The sequence below is a fragment of the Xyrauchen texanus genome, chromosome 1, assembly GCF_025860055.1.
Source record: "Xyrauchen texanus isolate HMW12.3.18 chromosome 1, RBS_HiC_50CHRs, whole genome shotgun sequence".
Classification (NCBI taxonomy): domain Eukaryota; kingdom Metazoa; phylum Chordata; class Actinopteri; order Cypriniformes; family Catostomidae; genus Xyrauchen; species Xyrauchen texanus.
This window is the reverse complement of record NC_068276.1, coordinates 11,837,280-11,858,416: the sequence shown is the minus strand read 5'-3', so window position 1 is coordinate 11,858,416 and position 21,137 is coordinate 11,837,280. Positions and strand designations below refer to the sequence as shown.

The 21,137-nt window shown below is 39.3% G+C and overlaps 1 protein-coding gene across 1 annotated transcript in view; it reads left to right on the top strand.

The window, feature by feature from the left end:
* efl1 (elongation factor like GTPase 1) overlaps nucleotides 1-21,137 on the top strand; it is a gene marked incomplete at its 5' end in the record, with an annotated part of 118,302 nt that overhangs the window by 12,161 nt on the left and 85,004 nt on the right. The window contains 1 exon segment of the mRNA XM_052128389.1: nucleotides 6,362-6,380. Coding sequence (XP_051984349.1) covers nucleotides 6,362-6,380 — 19 coding nt within the window.

The following is a 21,137-nucleotide window of genomic DNA, read 5'->3' as shown; positions in this document are numbered from 1 at the left end:
CCACCCCTTTTTGGAGCAATGCCTGCAGCTATACTCTTCTCAAAATATGGGACATCCTGGCTAAAACGGGACAGTTGTAAACCCTAGCTCCTGTTTTTGTAATCCATTGTCTGTGACATTGGATTACAAAATCCACAAAGAATGTGTTAATATTTGGAACCTTTGAATTATTTATTACTTGTCATTTTGCAGAGAGGTGTTATTCATAGCAACTTTTAGTTATTCTAATTGTATAGAAAGAGACACTTTGGGTTACGTGTCTTGCTCAAGTGCTCAATGGTTATATGGGAATCTTTTAAATATTTGTCAACTTAATGGATGTATACGTTGTGAATACAAAATTTGTTTTGTTTATGGTAATTCAGTGCTCATTTGACAATAATTAACTTTACAAGCAGATGTTCTAGATCAAATTAGGCTTGTTATAAAAAAGAAGGAAAAAAAAGGCACTGTGACGTAAATTGAGGTCCTGACTTTCAGTCATTAAAGGGATAGATCACCCTAAAATTGTATTTCCATCATTAGCCTCTTTCACACATACAGCCTTTTCCAGAAAGTTACCTGCAAATTTCAGGGTAGAGGTCATGGGTGAATTTGACCATTTTGAAAATACTGGTAAATTGTTCTCTGGCAATATCCCTTAATGAGAAGTTGTATCATTACCTATAAATTCCCATACTGATGGTATTTGTGTACAGCACTTATGGTACATTTACCAGTAAAGGCAGCCCAATGATTTTCCTGTAATTTACCTGATTGCATGTTTGAATGGGGCTATTGTTTACTCACCCCTGGGTTGTTATAACCCAATATTTTACATTTACATTTATGCATTTGGCAGACGCTTTTATCCAAAGCGACTTACAGAGCCCTTATTACAGGGACAATCCCCCCGGAGCAACCTGGAGTTAAGTGCCTTGCTCAAGGACACAATGGTGGTGGCTGTGGGGCTCGAACCAGCGTCCTTCTGATTACCAGATTACCAGTTATGTGCTTAGACCACTACACCACCACAAAATTGCAGTTTATGGTGGCCACCTCTTCAAGATTCAAAAGGATGCAGAAGTATAATTCAGGAGTCTAATAAATGATCCCATGAGACTCATGATTGTTATGAAAATATACACTAATGTTTGGTGCAAATCAAATCCCCGCTGGTGAAATGTGGCGTTCAAGCAAAAACACATTTTGTTTATTTAAAAACTTAAAAAGCTTTATGCTTTATGTTTTTAATCAGAATATTATATCAAACATCTATAGAGTAGGCGGAAATGTCTGTCACCTCTTCTCAATTCTGAATCTCCATCTGAAGAGTGCGATACCTCAGCGAAACATTCGGTAGGTGTGACTTTCTCGGCCAAAATCAAGTAGTTTGTAACTGTCTCATGATATGCTGGCTTCAATATACTGTTATGAGTATGTTTTTGTAACCGGTGCCAGTTCACTGTGGGCGGGGTTACACAGCGCAATGCTGAAAATAGAAATCAAGTGAACGACAGAATGTACCGTCGCTTGTCATGGCTAGTTAGGACAAAAACTCTGATATAACGGTGTTACAGTGGATGCCTTCAGCCTCCTCTGTCTATGGCTGCGTCTGAAATCAGGAAAATGCTGCCTTCAGAGGCTGTATACAGAGGTAGGATGAAAATAAGGTGCTCTTCAAACTGTCCTGAGACAAGTTCCCTTAAGAATTCAATTCATTCATAAACGCTGTCGGTTAAGCCATTAACTGATTACGTTTTCGGATCTCGCTCAGTTTGATTGAGTACTCCGGCTTAAAAAAAATAAAACTAGGCATAGAAATGCATCTATTCTTGGACTGCAAACTCTACAGACATGTTTTGTTTGTTCGGTTCTCTGGTTTGTGTGCAGCTATGTTGTGCTCTGTTCTTTAGTATTGCTGTGGCGACCTGTTTTTAGACCTGTTTCGCTTGAACGCCCCATTTTGCCAGTGGGCTGCATGAACTACTGGTCTCATGAACACGCAGAGGAGAGTAACAGTTTGTCAACACTTTCACTAAATAAAACATTGGATTTTGATTTGTTTCTCACCAGACCTTATGTTTTGCTTTCATAACAATCACGAGTCTCATAGAATAATTTATTAGACTTCTGAATTATAATATTGCATCCTTTTGAAGCATGAAGAGGTGGTCACCATAAACTGCCATTGTATGACATCTCTGAGCACAAAAGTTTTTCACAATTTTTCACTATGTTTTAGGAAAAAGAAAGAAGTCATATGGGGTTATAACAACATGTTTGAGTAAACAATGATTGTTTTTAAATTTTTGGGTGAACTACTAAAAATCCTAAATTCCCCTATTGGCCCTTATCATTCATGGCATCCTAATAATTTTCATCTATGAATTGACTCCATCTGCGATGGACTGGCAACCTGTCCAGGGTGTCCCCTGCCTTTCGCCCAATGTTAGCTGGGATAGGCTCCAGCCCCCCGCGACCCTGTACACAGGATAAGCGGTTGACGATGGATGGATGGATGGATGGAATTGACTCCATCATTCTACTCTACTCCTCTTCACCAACAGCTAGTGTGTTGAGCACAGTGGCGCACTGTTGCTGCCATTGCATCATCCAGGTGGATGCTGCACAATGGTGGTAGTTGAGGAGTGTCCCCTGATCTCTATGTAAAGCGCTTTGACTGTAGTGTTAGAAAAGCGCTATATGGCCTTGATTCCACCTGGTATTAAGATGAGTTTCAGGTGATCCAATCACAAGTGGTCAGCCCTATATACAGGTGGAAACAGGGTCTAAAACATTTTGTGATCAGATCACAAAAACTCGCTCACCAGCGATTTGAAACTTTGCAGGCTTTAAATGAAATATCCATCTGATCAGAAACTTTACATACACAACCCCCATGTTTGTGGCAAATTTGCCATGAACTCTCAATTTTGTAAGGGCAGGCACGAGAACTTCACAGAACTTCTTCAGTGTGTCTGATATCAGCATGCAGAGACACAGATGAGAAACACATATATCCCGAAGCTCAGTTTAATACTAACATAATGGAGAATTCTGAAAAGCGTTGCATTTGTCCTTGGATCAAATTTCAGCTGCATCTGAGACAAACATCGGCCATTTTTTATTTTTTTTTGCACTTTTATGACTTTAATGCAGCTTGTTTTTATGCAGTAGCGCGATGACATAGTGATTGATTTGGAATGCACCGATCCATCAGAAACCAATTTAAATCGGACAATTTTCATCTTAAATCCATGATCGCCGATCGTGCCTAGATTCAAGGCCAATCTTTTTTGTCTCATGCATACACTGCTACTCAAATGAATGTGCGCTTGCTCAGCCCTTGAAGTACACAGTGTGGCCACTAGAGGGTGAGTTGGTGGCAATTCTAAGCATTCACAAATTTTAAATTCAGACATGCTGTAATTTAGATGAATATGCTGGTTTGTTTTAAATAACGTGTACGAATATTAAGCTAATTTTCATTACGGTAGTTATTCTGACTCGCTGCACAGTGAAAGGATAAAGAGACTGCAAATTGGCATAAAAATGAATTAAACAACAAATAAACATGCAAATACAAATCTGAGTATATGTGATGTAATGTGAGTCATGACAGTCATGACTGGTGTGAGGAGCGATAGAGACTGTTTCAGCGATCATGAGCATTATTAGCTTCTCCCCCTTCAACATGAGCGCTCTCTGTGTCAATCAAACAAGCACGCACTCCAGGTGCTCACAATATCTTATCAGTCACTCATCTCAGCACTATTCCCAATTGAATTGAGGATCCCAATTTAAATCAGACTCATGTTGGTTGCAATGCCACTAATAACAGATATAACTGTTTAATGTTACTAACTACACCTAGTCGTCACATATTTGCTTTATAATTAGTGATTTGTATTGTAACAAGACAGCAAAGGCGGTAAACCAATCATAAATACTAATGATTCCTCGCAGGAGCTGCTTTGGCATTTGATTTGGTATTAGACAACTTTATTATTTTTGAACGTCTCTCTGCTGTGAGTGATGCCCTCATGGTTTTTGCTGGTTGCCAGTATGTCTCAATGACCTTTGATATTGACAACAGAACTATTCATAACTGTTTTCAATATAAATAAATGTTATCCTCAAACCGGCCTCAAATTTCCTGATTGGTGCACCACTATGAATTATGTATGTTGTCATGAAATCAGAGACCCTCCCGTCAAAATCTGAACACAAGTGGTCACAGGAAACCTACTTGATGTGCATGGTAATACCAGGTGGTAACATGAATGTGTCTCAGCTGTCCACATGTGAACGAATAACTAAAAACACATTTTAATACCAGGTGAAAACAGGTATAATGTATAAAGTTCTTCTATTCATTCAAAATGGGTGGCACCTATATTAAGCTTTATTTGTTAAAACAAATTATTAATATTTAGAGTATTAGGATTTATTGATATGCAATGGCATAATTATTGTATTAACAATTGTTTTGTATTGGCTAGCTTGCATGGTCAATCTTGATTTAGCACCATATACATCTCACATACGTTTGTTTTTAGTTTTCATTTTAAGTCTTAGTTGCATGACAAAGGCCTGACATTGCTCAGATCTATCCACACGCCAACACATTGACCAACTGCCCAGTCTTATTCCCAGTCCCAGTTTATTTTATGAGATTTTAATAAATTATGAAGGAGAGGCACATTAATGTATCAACATTTTCTTCTAATGCAAGCTCTTGAGTGGAACATAGGCTCTTGTCAGTAAAATGCTGTAACTCTGAGAGGGCATTACTGAGCTTTATTTCATAATTCAGTTTGAGCGTCAGGCCTCCAAACAGCCCTAACCAGATTTGAATTGTCTTAGCAAGCGCTTGAATGTCAGAAGAGTCAGTTGATTGTGAATTATTGCAGAAGTGTTAGCTGGAAATGCATTCTTTCATAACAGTGATGAGGTCAGTTCAAGGAGCGACAGAGGTTTAGACAGTTCTTTACCCAGTGCCCTTCCTCACGAGTCAATGGAGGATTGTGTGAGTGTGTGTGTGTGTGGAAACAGTTTGCCACATAATAAACTAAGTGCCATGAAATCTTCCACATGTTTGGCATGACATATTAATTTTTTAGGGCAGGGATGGGACTCATAATAAATTTAACAATTATGGTTCTTATTCTGCAAAGGTCACATTTAGTATTCCGCAGTCAAAAAAGGCGTGGGCGGATGTGAAGCATGTCTGGAATCAATTGTGAAACTAATTGCCAAGCAGCCTCTTTTTAATACTGCACTTTATACCCTGAGAGAGTAAGTTAAAAAGAAACACCAAAATTAAAAATTATATCCTTATCCAATATTAAAAGAATATTCCATGTTCAACACATGTTAAGCTCAATTGACAGTATTTCTGGCATAATATTGATTACCGCAAAAATTTATTCTTTCTTGCCCCTCGTTTTCTAATCTAGGTGACAGTGAGGCACTTACAATGGAAGTGAATGGGGCCATATTTTGAACATTGATCACTTTTTCAAAAGTATAGCCACAAAACACAAACAATATGTGTTAACATTATTTTAGTATAAAAAAATTACTTACTAAACTTCTCGATGTTAAGTTATAGCCAATGTTTACAATTTTGTTACCATGACGATGTAATGTCAATAAACCCTAAAATGACTGTAAAAATTAAGATTTAAACAACTTTACGGCTCAAATAATACATGAGTTTTAACATAAGAACTAATGTAAGTGCTTTTATAAAATTTTAAGCATTATATTTCTGCTTTTAAACCCTCCAATCACTTCCATTGTAAGTGATTTTTTCCCATGATTTTTGCTTTTTGTTTTTTAAAAAAAGGAGGGATGAGTCTTTCTTTTTTTTTGTGGTATTCTACATTAGGACACAAATGCTGTTGATTGAGCTTAACTTGTATTGTACCCAGAATATTCCTTTAATATTCAGGGTACTACTATTCAGAGTTCACTGCCAAACCAAGCAACTGGTTTGGCCAAGCAACAATTGGTAAGTGCAAAAAATTCCTTAGTCAATGTTGACCAAATTCTTCACCACTGGAATTCCATTGTGCGATTGTGAATTCCTAATGAGATTACTGTATTTTGCCTGCAAAGGTTAATGTGACCATAATGGTCCATCATGACTCTTTTATTACATTTGAGGAAGCACTATTTAAAAACAACATATTTTAACTATTATTATTGTGTTGGTAACACTTTATAATAACTTTCATTTATAAATCATTAACAAGCATTATTTTGTGCTTAACAGATCATTAGTTAAAGGTGCAATTTGTAAAAATTTTCATTTAATATTCAACTTTTATTTTGCCAATGTGTGAACAGCTTGTAACGCAACTTAAAAAAAGAGCCCTTCCCGGATGTCCTAGGTTGCCTATTAAAACCTGTAGACTGATTTACATTCGAAGGGAGCGAGTCGCTTTGGCTGGAAAAGCCTTGCCTCAGTGCTTCCGCTATTCAACAGCGACAACAAACTGCAACGCTAGGTAACATTATTTTAAAGATGGAATCAAGCAAACGTCCATCTTCCAGCACAACACCGATTCATACACAAAATAAAATAAAAATGTATCTACTGAATCCCGTCTGGCAAAGTGGAAAGGTGATCGTGGTTGGGCGAAAACTAGAGTGAACATCGGCAGGGCATTTGATTCCTGGAGGGACCTTCGTTCGGTTTTGGGGATCAAAACCGCCCCTGAATTGGCGTTCTACTTATTGGACAGGTAAGCTTACATAACAGCAAAGCATGTGAAATATAGTGCCATAAGGATTGATCTGTGTAATTTTAACTAACTTGATCTTGCCTGCTATCGCTTATGAATTGCAAGATACCTTGCTTCGTAACTTTCAAATAATTTCAACAATCTTCTCTTTATACTAAAAGTCAGGCAACATAACATATGCTGGTTACTTGATCGTAGTACAACATATGACATACAAAACATACAATAGTGCAACATAACAGTGCAGTGTAACAGTAAACTGTCTAGAATAGTTGATAGTATGTAGCTGTATGTGTGTGTCAGTATGCTATGTTAGCTGATGAATAGTTTTAGTTTAGTCAAAAAGAATTTTGGTAAACAATCATAACTGTGTAATTTTAATTATGCTAGCTGTGTAATCTAAAGTTGAAACTATTTATACATTGTAAATGTTTATAAAATTTACTAGTTTTTTTTTATAAAGGTTTACTAATGATTATTAATTACATTTATGGGCATTGGACTTTGATGTACTGTAAAAAATGTGTGGTGGTTTGTTCAATTTAGTTGTACTTATTACAGACACAAGTCCTTGATACAGACATTAATAACACATGACAACAATGATAACAAGACTTACGTTTGGAGCAAAACTGTGTGTTTATTGCCTCAGTAATACATTGATAATGTACTGTATCCTTAAACAGAGAATATTAATTTCATTGTAAATCAATAGAGATAAAAAAAATATGTTTATTTAGTAAATAAATGTTAAACATAACCATGTTAAGTAATCAAATACAAATATATTTGTCTCTAAAAATAATATAAATATGAAAAAAATATATAATAATATGTATGTATATATATATATATATATATATATATATATATATATATATATATATATATATATATAAAGTCTCCACATTGTGTAAAAGCAAATAAGAAGCATTTTACCCTGGTAAGTTACAAATAATACATTTCAATACTATTCAACACTCATCTCGTTCACTGTAAATTGTATATTATCTGTACATTAGTACTATATCTAAGTGTATATCTGTGCATATTGTACATGTAAATATTGTTCATAATATACATGCATCTATTGTGTATTTTGTGGTCTGATATTTATCCACACTGCATAGTAGGTGAGCATTCACTCAAGATTTTGACACTTGTACACTCGTGGATATGGTGTTGTGACAATAAAGGGAATTGATTTGATTTAAATTACACAGTAATTTGATTCAAAACTGTGGAGACTGTGAATCAGAATCAAGGCAAATGATTATTACAGTCACTTGAAAAGAGAAAAGTGAAATTTAATAGCAATTACATATCTAATAACATTAGCGTAAGTGAACAGAGCTGTTTATTTTATAATGTCTCATAACACTAATTTTGATGCTGTGAACTGTTTATTTACTATCACTTTTACTATGACTTGAATCAATACATAAATTAATTCACCTTAAGTTTTTAGCTTTAATTTACCTTGGAGTAAATGTAGGTATCGTTGCAGATCTTATATGTTCATTTGGGAATGAGGGCTGGCACAATTTATTCCATGCTCTTCTCCAGATTTATTTAAAGATAATAACAATAAAAAAAAAAAAGACATTGGCTTAAAAAACAAAAGAAAATATATATTATTTTGATAATATCTGTCACGATCCCCTGTTGTCTGCCCTGTGTTTATCCCTTGTCATCTGTCCTGGACTATACTTCCCATAATTCCCTGCCCTCATCACTGCCAATGCACTTCATTGTTCTCACCTGTGTATCATTATCCCTGTGTATTTAAGCCCTGTTGTTTGTTCAGTCTTTGTCGGTTGTTAAATGTTAATGCCTGTGCCCCTGCCTGTGCCCCTGCCTGTGCCCCTGCCTGTGCCCCTGCCTGTGCCCCTGCCTGTGCCCCTGCCTGTGCCCCTGCCTGTGCCCCTGCCTGTGCCCTTCGTGGATGTTTCTCTTGTTTATATTTTGGTTTTCCCCTCATGGATGTCTTATTTTTGTTCCCTATGTTTTTGTATATTCTGAGTTACCCGGTTCATCTTTTGTTTTCCCATTAAACTGCATATAGATCCTCACTCCTCGTCTGATTCGTAAAAATATCACACTTAAAAGTACTCAAGGATATATACACACTGTCAAGAATATTTTAGTATTGTGTTCCATTGACATCAGCTGCATAATGCAGACATTCAAGAACCATTAACAGAACCAAATGTCATGATTCTGTTTTTTTCCCTCTCTAAACAAATTATTATTATTTTTTTTTTTTGCCATAGCAAAAAAAAATTGGTAACAATTTGCAATGAGGTTCCATTTGTTAAAATTAGTTAACTGTATTAGTTAACATGAACTAACAATGAACAATACTTTTAAATACTAAAATATTTTTGAAATCAAAAGTTGTGTTTGTTATGTAAGGGATAATGTACTGTCAGTCAGTTGTTATCTCACATTATTACACTGCTCTCTGGAATACTTGATTCTGATTGCTTACTGGCCTATGTCTAAAGAGACCACTCCAAGTCTTTATGCTTCGCTCCTTCCTTGAATGTACAACCCCAATCCCCAAAAAGCATGGACAGTATGAAAAATGCTAATGAAACAGGAAGCAGTGATTTGTAAATTGTATTCATAATTTGCTAAATTGAAAACACTATAACTACACATTATTTGATGTTTTACCTTGTGAATTTTATTTGTATTTTTTTATGATTGCAACACGCTCAAATAAATTTGAGACAGAGGCAATTTAAGACTAATAAGAATTTGACGAGTTGAAATAACAAGGCAACGTGAAACAGGAGATGATAAACAGGTGAGGTAATCATGTCATACTATTTAAGGAGCCTCCAAATACAGCCTAGTCCTTCAAGGCCAAGGATAATTTGAAACTTGTCAATTTGCCAACAGATGCTTCAGCAAATAATCCAGCGCTTTGAGAACAATGTTCCCCAAAGACAAATTGGAAGGATTTTGGGCATTCCACCCTATCCCACATTACAGTGTACAATATAATTGAAAGATTCAAGGAATATGGTCAAATATCAGTGCGTAAAGGGCAAGACTAAAACCACTTCTGAATGTGCGTGATCTCTGATCCCTCAGACATCACTTTCTTAAAAAAACATTATTCAGCTGTAATGGATATCATGAACATGGGCTTGGGATTACTTTGGTAAACCTTTGTTAGTCAACACCATTCGCCACTGCATCCACAGATGCAAGTTAAGACTTTACTATGCAAATCGGAAGCCCTACATCAACACTGTCCAGAAGTGCTGCTGATTTCTCTGGGCTTGGTCTCATCTTATTTGGAAAGTAGAACAGTGGAACCGTGGTTTTTGGTCCAATGAGTCCACATTTCAAATAGTTTTTGAAAAACACAGCCGTCATGTTCACTGGGCCAAAAAAGAAAAGGACCATCCAAAGATAGCAGGGAAACTTGGTAAAACCACCTTGAAGACCCATCAGGAATGCCACTATTTTGAAGTCTCCTATGTCTACCCAGCCATATTCATTATACTTCAAGGTATCCAGCAAGGTCTTGATGCTGTTGTAATACTCTTTGGGGTGCACTGAGTGAGCCAGGGGAAGAGACGAGTACTTGTTACCATTATGGAGCTGCACGGCTTTGAGGCTCCTTGATTTGAGGCTCCTGAGGCTGTCAATGAAGAGGCATCACTCATTCTGGTTACAGGCAATTCAGATAGCCTCAAACAGACTGGTGACATTGTGGCAGAAGCAGAGTCCATCTTGATGGTTGCTGACGCTTCCTCTGATCTGTGACTTGCACACTTTCATCCAACAAGTTTCAAGCTCTGCGTTGGACTTGGTGAGACCAAGATATCTAATCAAGTCAATGAGGTCTTTTTGGTTGGGGTAGTATGGGTTTCTTTCCTCAGCTCCACCTCTGAAATTGTTATCTGGATCTACAACTTCTTCCTCGCTCTCTGACTTGCTGCTCTCTTCTAAATATTTGCTGTTTTCTCTCCGGAGTGGGTACGGGGAGCTCATTGCTGTTCGGCTCTGGAGAAATGGATGAAGGAAGGTCCAGATACGTGACAGCAGGTGCATTCTTGCCAGTCCGACATTTGGAAGGGTCCACCATGCAGAAGTAGCAGTTGCTTGAGTGGTCAGGGTGTCCCACCAATTTTTTGGGATATCGAACTTCATGGCTCTCTTTTCCCCTCTGTACCATCCTACAAAAATACATTTATTTCACCCATGACTAATGCTTAAGAGATTCTCACAACATTGAAAATTGTAAAGCATTTAAAATTAAAAACGTTTACAATTGTAAAATTAAAATATTTTCCAAACAACAATTGTCCATCTTACCTGCAAGAGTTTTTTTTTGCAGTACTCGCTGGTGAACTAAGGTCGCCAGGGTTTGCCTTGATCCCCAACAGGCATGCCAAAATATGCCTTGTAGGCCTCACACATCTTAGCAGATGCTTACACGGAGTAGTTTTTCACTCTTGTCTTGATAAATTGGCCGCAGACATAGCAATATGTGTCTGCCGGATGCTTACAGCCTCTTGAAGCCATCTCAGAAAAATGCAGATATGTATCCACGTAGGCAGCTGGAACTCAACTGAACTGGTGGGCTTAAGGCCCCTGTATTAATACTACTATTTATATTACTGGAAAGCTCTAGAAATGTCTAGAAAGTTCTAGAAGTTACTCCAAGTTTACTCAGCACTGAATCTATGTGGAATGTTCTGGAAAATAGGTAGGCTACATTTCAAAATATCACTTTCCTAGTCACAAAAGCAAAGTTTGTGGCGAATAATAGCCATTTTCTATACTTTTGAGGCATAAACAAATATGACTAAACACTTACTACCAGGAACCAAAAACAGCGAAATCAGGAAGATGCTGGAGTCTTGCTATTACAGTAATTTTAGGTGCACTCAGAAACATCCCCACCACAGGGATGACACTCTCTACCAAAAGACTGATACACGTGCGAGATCAGAAGAATAAGCAGATGTTGATTACAGGCCTGTGGTATGGGAATGATTGTCTGTGTGGCCCAGAAAACGGCCACGCTGTTTGATGTGTGTACAGCGAATGTAGCAGCTCAGCTGCCTGTTTTTTTTTATTATTATTTTTTATGATTGCGGGTTGTTCTCACTTGGCCACAATGTGAAGCAACTGCCTTGGTCTCTGGTTTAAAGTGACTTTGGTTTGTACTAAAGACCAGGCGAGATAAATAACGCTGAGTCATGGTGGTGAGTTTTATAAAAACATTTGTTTTACGCTTCTACGTTTATGTTTACTTATGTCTGGACATCTGAACTCTTGAGTTACAGCGATTAAAGCTTGATTCTCTCCTCAGCAAGCTCACTTTGCTATATACAAACTGCAATCAAGGTGACCGCAGATGTGGCATGTCGACGGGTGATTAGATGACAGGGCAGTTTTCTCTTGCCTAAATCTCTCATTGTGTTCAGTGGTAGGTTGATAGTTGTGTGTGTGTGAGAGAGAGAGAGAGAGAGAGAGAGAGAGAGAGAGAGAGAGAGAGAGAGAGAGAGAGAGAGAGAGAGAGAGAGAGAGAGAGAGAGAGAGAGAGAGAGAGAGAGAGAGAGAGAGAGAGAGAGAGAGAGATATTAATTTGCTCCCTTCCAAAACCTAGTTAGCTACTAGCTACCGATGGAGGCAGCATTTTAAGGAAGCATAGGCATAGGCAAATTCAAGGCAACATCGCAAATGTCCTTTGGGGAGAAGGCAGTCCCATAATGTATTGCAATATGTGCATGTTGGAGTGTGAAATTTAGGAAGCAGGATATTATAACAAAAACATACAATATAATATACTAATTAGATTTTATTATAATTATATTTAAAAAAGCATTATGCTAAAATATTATATAACAAGTATAGCTGCAAGATGCAACTACAGGGCCAAGCACCAACATCGGAACTATTGCATAACACTTAGCACAACCCAAAGAGCACATAGTGTTCATATGACATAGAGAGCAAACACACATCACATTACAAGTATCTCAGAATGGATCCAACTGATGCCTTTTCATTCCACAGATCAGTGCACAGTCCACAGCACCACACAGCTACAACATTGAGAGTCACCAGAGGGACATACAAAGCAGAGAAAATCACAGTCAGTCACTGCAGTGACCATGATCAACTTTATATTCATATAACTTTTCAACAAAGATGAAAATCAAACTTAAATTGGGAAAAACCCAGCAGCCATTCAGTAAGAACAATACAAGTCACATAAGAATGGATTTGAACATATGTCTTTCTGTTCTAGAGGTCTGTGCACAATCAACTGCACCAGAGAGCCACGACATAGACAATCGGCAAAGGTACATGCCAAATTTAGAGCGAAAATTTGCTTGGGGGTAAAGCCCAGCAACCATTTAGTAAGCACAATACAGAAATCAGAAGAACTACTGAAATTTTTAACAGCAAAACTCACACAGGTTGGTATTTATCCCATGACTTCTGAGGAAAGAGACTTTTAGGTTATCTTTTGAACTATAGGTGGCGCTGTCTCCAAACTGCACAGCTATCCTCCGGACATAATGTCGACATCTTGAATTTTGTGTTAATATAACTTAAAGTAAATAATCAAAACTCTGTATTATTTATTCTGTGTGTTTTTGGGCAAATCAGACAACATATCTAGGAATAGTAACGGAAAAACAATAAACATCATAATCCATCATAGCAGCCTTTGCAATGGGTGGAGTTGTAGATGGGGTCTATTTGAATCATCAAGAAAAAATAATTTTGTTTCTAGGACAAATGGTTCAAAAGTGGATTTTTAACATGGTGTTGGTGCTATAGAGTTTGTCATAGAGACCCCAAATTTTGTTTAGGGGCTATTCATACCCACCCCTATCAGCGTGCCACATTTAATAATTTTCCTTTGCAGCGTTCATAGGGCTGCCATTGAGGAAGCTACTAACAGATACAATAAGGGCTGCAGCACCTTTGGTGTCTGGTCCCAAATTACTGCAAATAATAAAATATAAACTGGAAACCATTTACTTTACATTAGTCTACCTAATTATATTATTACAATTATATTAGAGCAATGTTAAAATATATACCTGCAGGGAAACGTCTTGGTTACGTGGAACGTAACCCTGGTTCCCTGAGTGTGAATGAGATGCTGTGTAATTAATGTGGGACACCAACTGAGTGTCACGTGGTCTGAAGCCCTTATACAATCACACCAATTTATTGGCTGATGGTGCTTAAATGACACCCTTAGGGAGCTATGTCACGTGCTCCATAAAGGTGCTCGCTTTATAAACTATGTATTATATTATAAACTATGTAACTATATTATTTATAAAATATGACTATTAAAAATAGTCAGATTTTCAGCAGGAAGGCACGAGCCAATGCAGATGCTAGAGATTATATTCAGCTACACAGCATCTCGTTCTCACTCAGGGAACCAGGGTTATGTTCCACGAAACCGAGACATTCCCTTTCGTAGAACCTCGTGCTGAGTAATCGCTATGGGAACGATATACATTCACACCAACTGTCTAAGCCCTTGTGGCAAGTTAGCTAAAGCGTCTAAATAAAAAGAAGCAATTTACTCCTATTCCAACAGAGAGAACCTGGGAAGCAGTAGTCAAACCCTCGTCCAGATTATAAAATCTAACAAATGTATGTGGGGAGAACCACACTGCTGCCACACAAAAGTCCTCCAAGGACGCACCTCTAGCCAAAGCCCATGAGGATGCCTTAAAATTAGGCACTTCAAATTGCATCAATAGCTAGTATGGTCAACAAAAACTTGCAACTGGGCAAAGCATATGTAACCTTTCATGCTCCTCTGCCTCAAATGGGTAAGGGTAGAAAGCTTGAAAATTAATGATCTGTGAGCAAAATAACATAGAAATAACCTTTGGCAAATACCGTAGTACAAATGAGGTCTTAACAAGACCCTTGAAGACCCTGGTGCTCAAGGGATTTGATAGACAGGGTATGCAAATCACTGACTCTCTTAAACGATACCAATAGCAGGGCCATTTTAAAAAGCCCTTTCGAGCCCTTTGACTAAGGGCTCGAACGGAGCACCCGAGCACCTCTGAAACAACAGATAAATCCCATATAGGAATGCAGACGGGACTAAACGGTCTAAGCCTGCGTACCAAGAGCATAAAATGAGAGACAAGAGAATTTGTACCAAAAGAGACTCCATAGATAAGTGTGTGCTCAGATGCTATAGCAGCAACATAGACTTTATGTGTTGTCGGGGCAACCCCAGCCCTAAAATGCTCCTGCAAAAATTCCAGTGCTTTGCCAATAGGGCAGTGAACTGAAATCAAATCACCAAGAAGCAAAAATACACCACTTGAATGTATAAAGCCTCCTAGTTGATGGAGCTCTAGCATTTAGAATGGTATCAACCACAGTGGGGTATAACCCATCATTCAAAAGAATTGGCCCGGCTCATAGTGACAACACATTGTCCTGTGCCCACAGAAGAATGTGAAGTGCCAGCCTCAGCATGGCATGAGAGCGCACCCCTCCCTGGTGATTGATGTAGGACGCCACATTCCTGTAGTCCAACCATACGGGGACATGGCTGTCCTGAATTTAATATTTATGTGCCAATATTGCCACGGGCCCATCCAAACCAATCCATGGAGGAGGCATCAGTCGTTATAACCTTGCGGCGACATAACTGTCCCAACGGAATGCCCGATATTAGAAGACGGGCCCGTTTCCATGGTAACAGAGTTTGGTAGCACCTGCGCATTTTTGAAGAGACGGGACACATGCCTTAGTGGTTGAAGTCCCATTGTGGAGTTCACGCAGCACTGAAAAGGTCTCGCATGCAACATGCCCAGGGGAATGACAGCAGAAGCCACGCTTATGAGCCCCAAAAGCCTGTTAAACATTCTAACAGAGAGAATGCTTCCCACTCTGAACATCGGTAGACACTGGCAAAAAGACAGAATATGAGCTGGAGACAGACGTGCCTGCATCATTCGTGAATTCAGCTCCACCCCTAGAAACAGAGTATGTTGCCATGGCAACAGAACACTCTTATCTGGGTTTACATGTGGCCCTAGATTGCTCAAATTGCTGAGAACATCAGCTCAATGTTGAGCACCCAAAGTCTCCGAAAGGGCTAACACCAACCAATTGTCAAAACATGGATGCTTCGAAGCCTCAAGGGCATCAAAGCCACATCCATGGATTTGTGAAAGTGCATGGTGCCACAGTAAGTCAGAACGGAAGGATGCAAAATGTATATGATTTGCCCCCTAAAGTGAACCTGTTAAAGTGCCTGTGCTTGGGCACAATCTGAATGTGGAAATAAGTCTCCTTCAAATCTATTGTCAAAAACCATTCTGAAGTGACATCATTAGAGTGAAATTCAGCATCTGTCTCAAGGCATGTACATCAGCAAACTCAACCCAAAACTGTCCAAATGACAAACAGGAATGACAAAAATACATTTGTATGGGGAAAAGGGAGTGGTCTATGAAGTGTAACTGTGTGTTGGCCCACTAAAATACAGTCGTCCAAGATTGATTTACGATCATCTGACTGCGTTTCATCAGGCCAGTACAGGTGAATTTTCACCACTGCATGTGTAATAAACTTGAGCAACTCCGTATAAGTTAATGAAGGCCTGGAAATCCAACCACTAAGAGGCAAGGCTTCAGCCTGTCCGCCGGTGATATCTACGGAATCCGACGACAACATAGACATGGCATCCTTATCCTAAGCGCCAAAGGACACCACTGTGCGGGCTTCAGGGCTAGGGTGCAAGTAAATTCCATTGGAGAATGTTGAGCCAAATCCCGGGAGAGTGAAAAAGAGAACCGTAAGTCAGCCTGCAGCTCAGCTCCTATCTCCTCGGTGACCACGCCGGCCTCCAATGGATAAAGTGGCAGCGTGGCAGACCTTTTGCAGAGCATCCTGACATTCATTTTCAATTAAAAGTCCTGCCCTTCGGACTGTCCCTGGCTCCTCGCCAGGGGCGGAATGGCCACCAATGGGCCGGCCACGAAACGGGGCCGAATGGGCCGCAATAAGCTGAAATGGGCTGCCTTGTTATGCAGAATGGGTCACAAAATGGCAACACGATATGCAGAAAAGGACAGCAACAACCCCCTTCCCAGTCCACCCCTGCTCCTTGCACATTCACAAAGTGCATCGATGCAGTACTCGCCCCTCTGAAACTGAATGGCATGCGCATTTTGTACTACCTTGACGATTGGCTATTACTGACCCAATCAGAGACTCTATTATGCCAGCAACAGGACTTATTGCTCCAAACATCTAAACAGCTTTGGCCTCAATGTCAACTGGGTGAAGACACTCTCCTCAGCCAACAGATCTCCTTTTTAGGAATGCGACTTGACTCCAAGAGTGAGCGCACGCATCTCACAAGCAAGCACATTCAGGCCATTCTCCAGTGTCTGTCTCAGTTCAAACTGTGGAGAACACTTCCACTGAGGCAGTTTTCATTAGGTCTCTTTCACATGAGACCTCTTCAGCGCTGGCTCAAGCCCCATGTGCTATGGCATACCTAGTGCCAAGGGCATATACACATCATTATACCTTGCCACTGTCTAGCTGATCTAACACCTGCCTTCTACCAGCAAGGTGTCATGTTGAGGCAGATTTTCAGGCAGAAAGTGGTGACCATGGATGCTTCCAATACAGGTTGGGGGCGGTGTATGATGGACGGCCGACTTTCGCCACCTGGACAGGTTTGCAGAAGGTGTGGCACATCAATCGCCTGGAGCTGTTGTGTGTTTTCCTAGCCTTAAAGGCTTTTCAACTCGAAATAGCGAATAATCATGTTATAATTCGCTTAAACAACACAACATAAATTGTCAAGGCTGAAATCATTCCCTACCAATGATGAGACTGATACGTCACCTCCTCCTGTGGAGGGAGCACCATCTCCTCTCCCTGCAAGCGATATATGTCCCAGGCCGTCTGAATTACGGTACGGATCTATTGTCACACGAAGGGGTGTTGACGGGCAAATTGACATTTTATCTTCAGACTGTCCTGAGGATTTGGGAATCTGCATAGAGGAGATCAATCTATTTGACTCCTTGGTAAACGGCCACTGTCCCTTCTGGTACTCCAAGTCCCAAGCTCTGCTAAAAGTGGATGCAATGTCCCACAAATGGCCTGTGAAACACAAATACGTATTTCCCCCAGTATGCCTTCACTCTGTCATATGCAAAGTCCGAGAAGACAAGGAAGCGATTCTTTTGATTTATGACTCTGCGAAGTGGCCCAATCAGTCCTGGTTTCCAGAAATGCTATTGATTTTAGACGGCCCTCCATGAGAAATACTGCTGAGGATTGATTTCCAAACCGAGAAAAGGCTATGTGCCTAAGGTTCTAACCACACCCTTCAGAGCGCTGGTGGTTCACCTTCAAGCCTTTTTCCCTCCTCCATTTAATTCGGATGAAGAACAGTCCTTTTATTTGTTATGCTCTGTGTGAGTGCTACACACATATGTTAAGCGCACTCGCCAGTTCAGATTGTCTGACCAGCTCTTGGTGTGCTATGGAGGATGCATGAAAGGAAAATCCATCTCCAAGGAAAGACTTTCTCACTGGATCGTTGATGCCATTGCCCTGATTTATGAGTCACAGGGTGCAAATTGTCCAATTTGTGTTGAAGCACACTCAACTAGAGGCATGGCCTCTTCATGGGCATGGACAAATGGTGACTCCTTACAAGACAAGTTTTGCAGCAGGATGGTCTTCTCAAAACAAATTCGCTAGGTTTTACAACCTTGATGTGACATCTCTCTCATCACATGTCATCTCTCTCTACAACGCTTGGTATTTCATTGGCCAAACATACATTTCTGCCCCTCTTTTTAAGTCTGCATTCAGGCAGTTGTATCTCCCAAAGTCACAAGCACTTTAATTATAAGTAAAACGTCCTTCCAGACTGGGTTCGGGAAGGGGTTAATTCATACTATATGACCATAGTTTGCACTTGCATAGTTTGTATATGAACATAGCATATACACTGATCAGCCACAACATAAAAACCACCAGCCTAATATTGTGTAGGTCCCGCCAAAACAGTGCCAACCCGCATCTCAGAATACCATTCTGAGATGCTATTCTTCTCACCACAATTGTACAGTGTGGTTGTCTGAGTTACCGTAGTCTTTGTCAGTTCGAACCAATCTGGCTATTCTCCGTTGACCTCACTCATCATCGAGGCATTTCCATCCACAGAACTGCCTCTCAGTATATATTTTCTTTTGTTTGGCACCATTCGGAATAAATACTAGAAACCGTTATGTGTGAAAATTCCAGTAGATCCCAGTTACAGAAATACTCAAACCAGCTCATCTGGCACCAACAATCATGCCACGGTCCAAATCACTGAGATCACATTTTTCCCTATTTTGATGGTTGATGTGAACATTAGCTGAAGCTCCAGACTCGAATCTGAATGATTTTATGCACTGCATTGCTGCAACATGATTGGTAGATTAGATAATTGCATTGATGATTGTTGGTGCCAGATGTGCTGGTTTTAGTATTTCTGTAACTCCTGATCTCCTGGGATTTTCACACACAACAGTCTCTAGAATTTACTTCGAATGGTGCCAAAAACAAAAAACCTCCAGTGAGGTGCAGTTCTGTGGATGGAAATGCCTTGTTGATGAGAGAGGTCAGCAGAAAATGTCCAGACTTGTTCAAACTGACAAAGCTATGTGCTCATTGTCTCTTAGCCAGTAAATTCTGAGGAATGGTGTTTGCGCTCCCTCATTTGTACCGAACAGCTTCTGGCCTTAAAAGGCGGGGCTTAATCACCATAGGCAATACTGCCATTATTGTAAAAAGGTTTCAACTAGGTTGTGTTGAAGGACACTCCCCATTGCTTCAGCTTAGTGATGCAATGTCTCTTTCCCTTCATGTCAGGGATCCAAGGTAACATAAGTAATCAAGATGTTTTACTATAGTAATATTGTAGTAGCCATGACTGAAGTAACATTGACTCCTGTCAATATTGTTTTCATGGCAGAAATCAGTTTTATTCCATTGTTTTACAACTGTAAATCTCTAGTTTCCATATTGTAATCTTGATTTTACTATTGAATTGTCATCATGACAGTAACTATGTTAGTTTTGTGGTTACTATGATTTTACTGCAAATACAATGGTTAAACTACTGTTACTGTTGTAAAACCATGGTGATTTTTAGTAAGGTCAAATCACTTGATGTCTCTGTTATCATTCAGAATATTTTTACTTTGGATTTGGAAATAATATTTTTATTTTTTCCAAAACATAACAAATACCAAACCCTTCTGAAACCGTAACTCCGTGATGCAAACCGAACCTTGAGAAACTTGAACCATTACACTACTAGGATACACATAAACTGTTTATTGTCCCTCTCAATATTGCAGCATTTCTTAATAAAACATTTTTGTTTACTTTTCTTACTTTGATTGTTTTGTGCAATAAGATGTTATAGGTATAGCATAATTATTTGTTGACTCTCCGTTAGTTACAATGTAGAAGTGATACGCTTGGCATCTGTATATCCCTCTAAAACATGTCTGATCGCCGTTATATGAACATAATGGAGCCTAATTTTATACAATAGTATCCTTAACACCAACTAGTCGACTAGTCGTTCAAACTACCGACTGACTAATCAATTATGAAAATGGTAGTTTTGCACCTTCCTACTGCAGTGTTAGCTTAGCAACATGCTAACATCAAACTTTATTGGCCTCAGTTGTGATTTGATGCTTCCGTGCACTTCTCTAAAGGAATGTTTTAGTGCGTTGCACAAAGTTGCTCTCTATGTAGGCAGCAAAGCAGTTCAGTTGGTTTAGGAACAGAGCTTCTGACTCATCACTCCTGTGTTCAATCAACCGTGACACACTTTTCCTCCCGTTCACTTGTAAACCCTTGCAGAATAATCATACAGCCTTGAGATATGCTCACCTAAACATTCCCTCTGCTCTCTCCTTAAATTTATTGACCATTTTTTTACTTTTTTACCCACACACTTTTCTTCAACTCTGTCCCTCCAGTGTGACCTAGATTTTTACTTGGCGAGATCTCTCCAAGTTATGTTGTTACCATCAACTGTTCTGTTTTTGAAAATTAGCCTTCGATGGGGAAAAAGTTTTGCAGTTCTTCAGCTGCCTGTAAATTGGACGGATAGAATGTCTGTACTCATGCCACTGTCACCCCCTTTTTGTTGGTTCTTGGCTCAAAATGGCTTTTTTTCTGGCAGTCCTGCTCAAACCCATGGAAAATACATACACAACTTCACCCAACAATGCTGGATGTCAGTATTGCATATCCAGGAGTAAGTTGTTCTCAAGGCAGCAATAAAAACAAAGTAAAGCAACCTGGTGTAGCTGTTCTCAACTGGTGGGT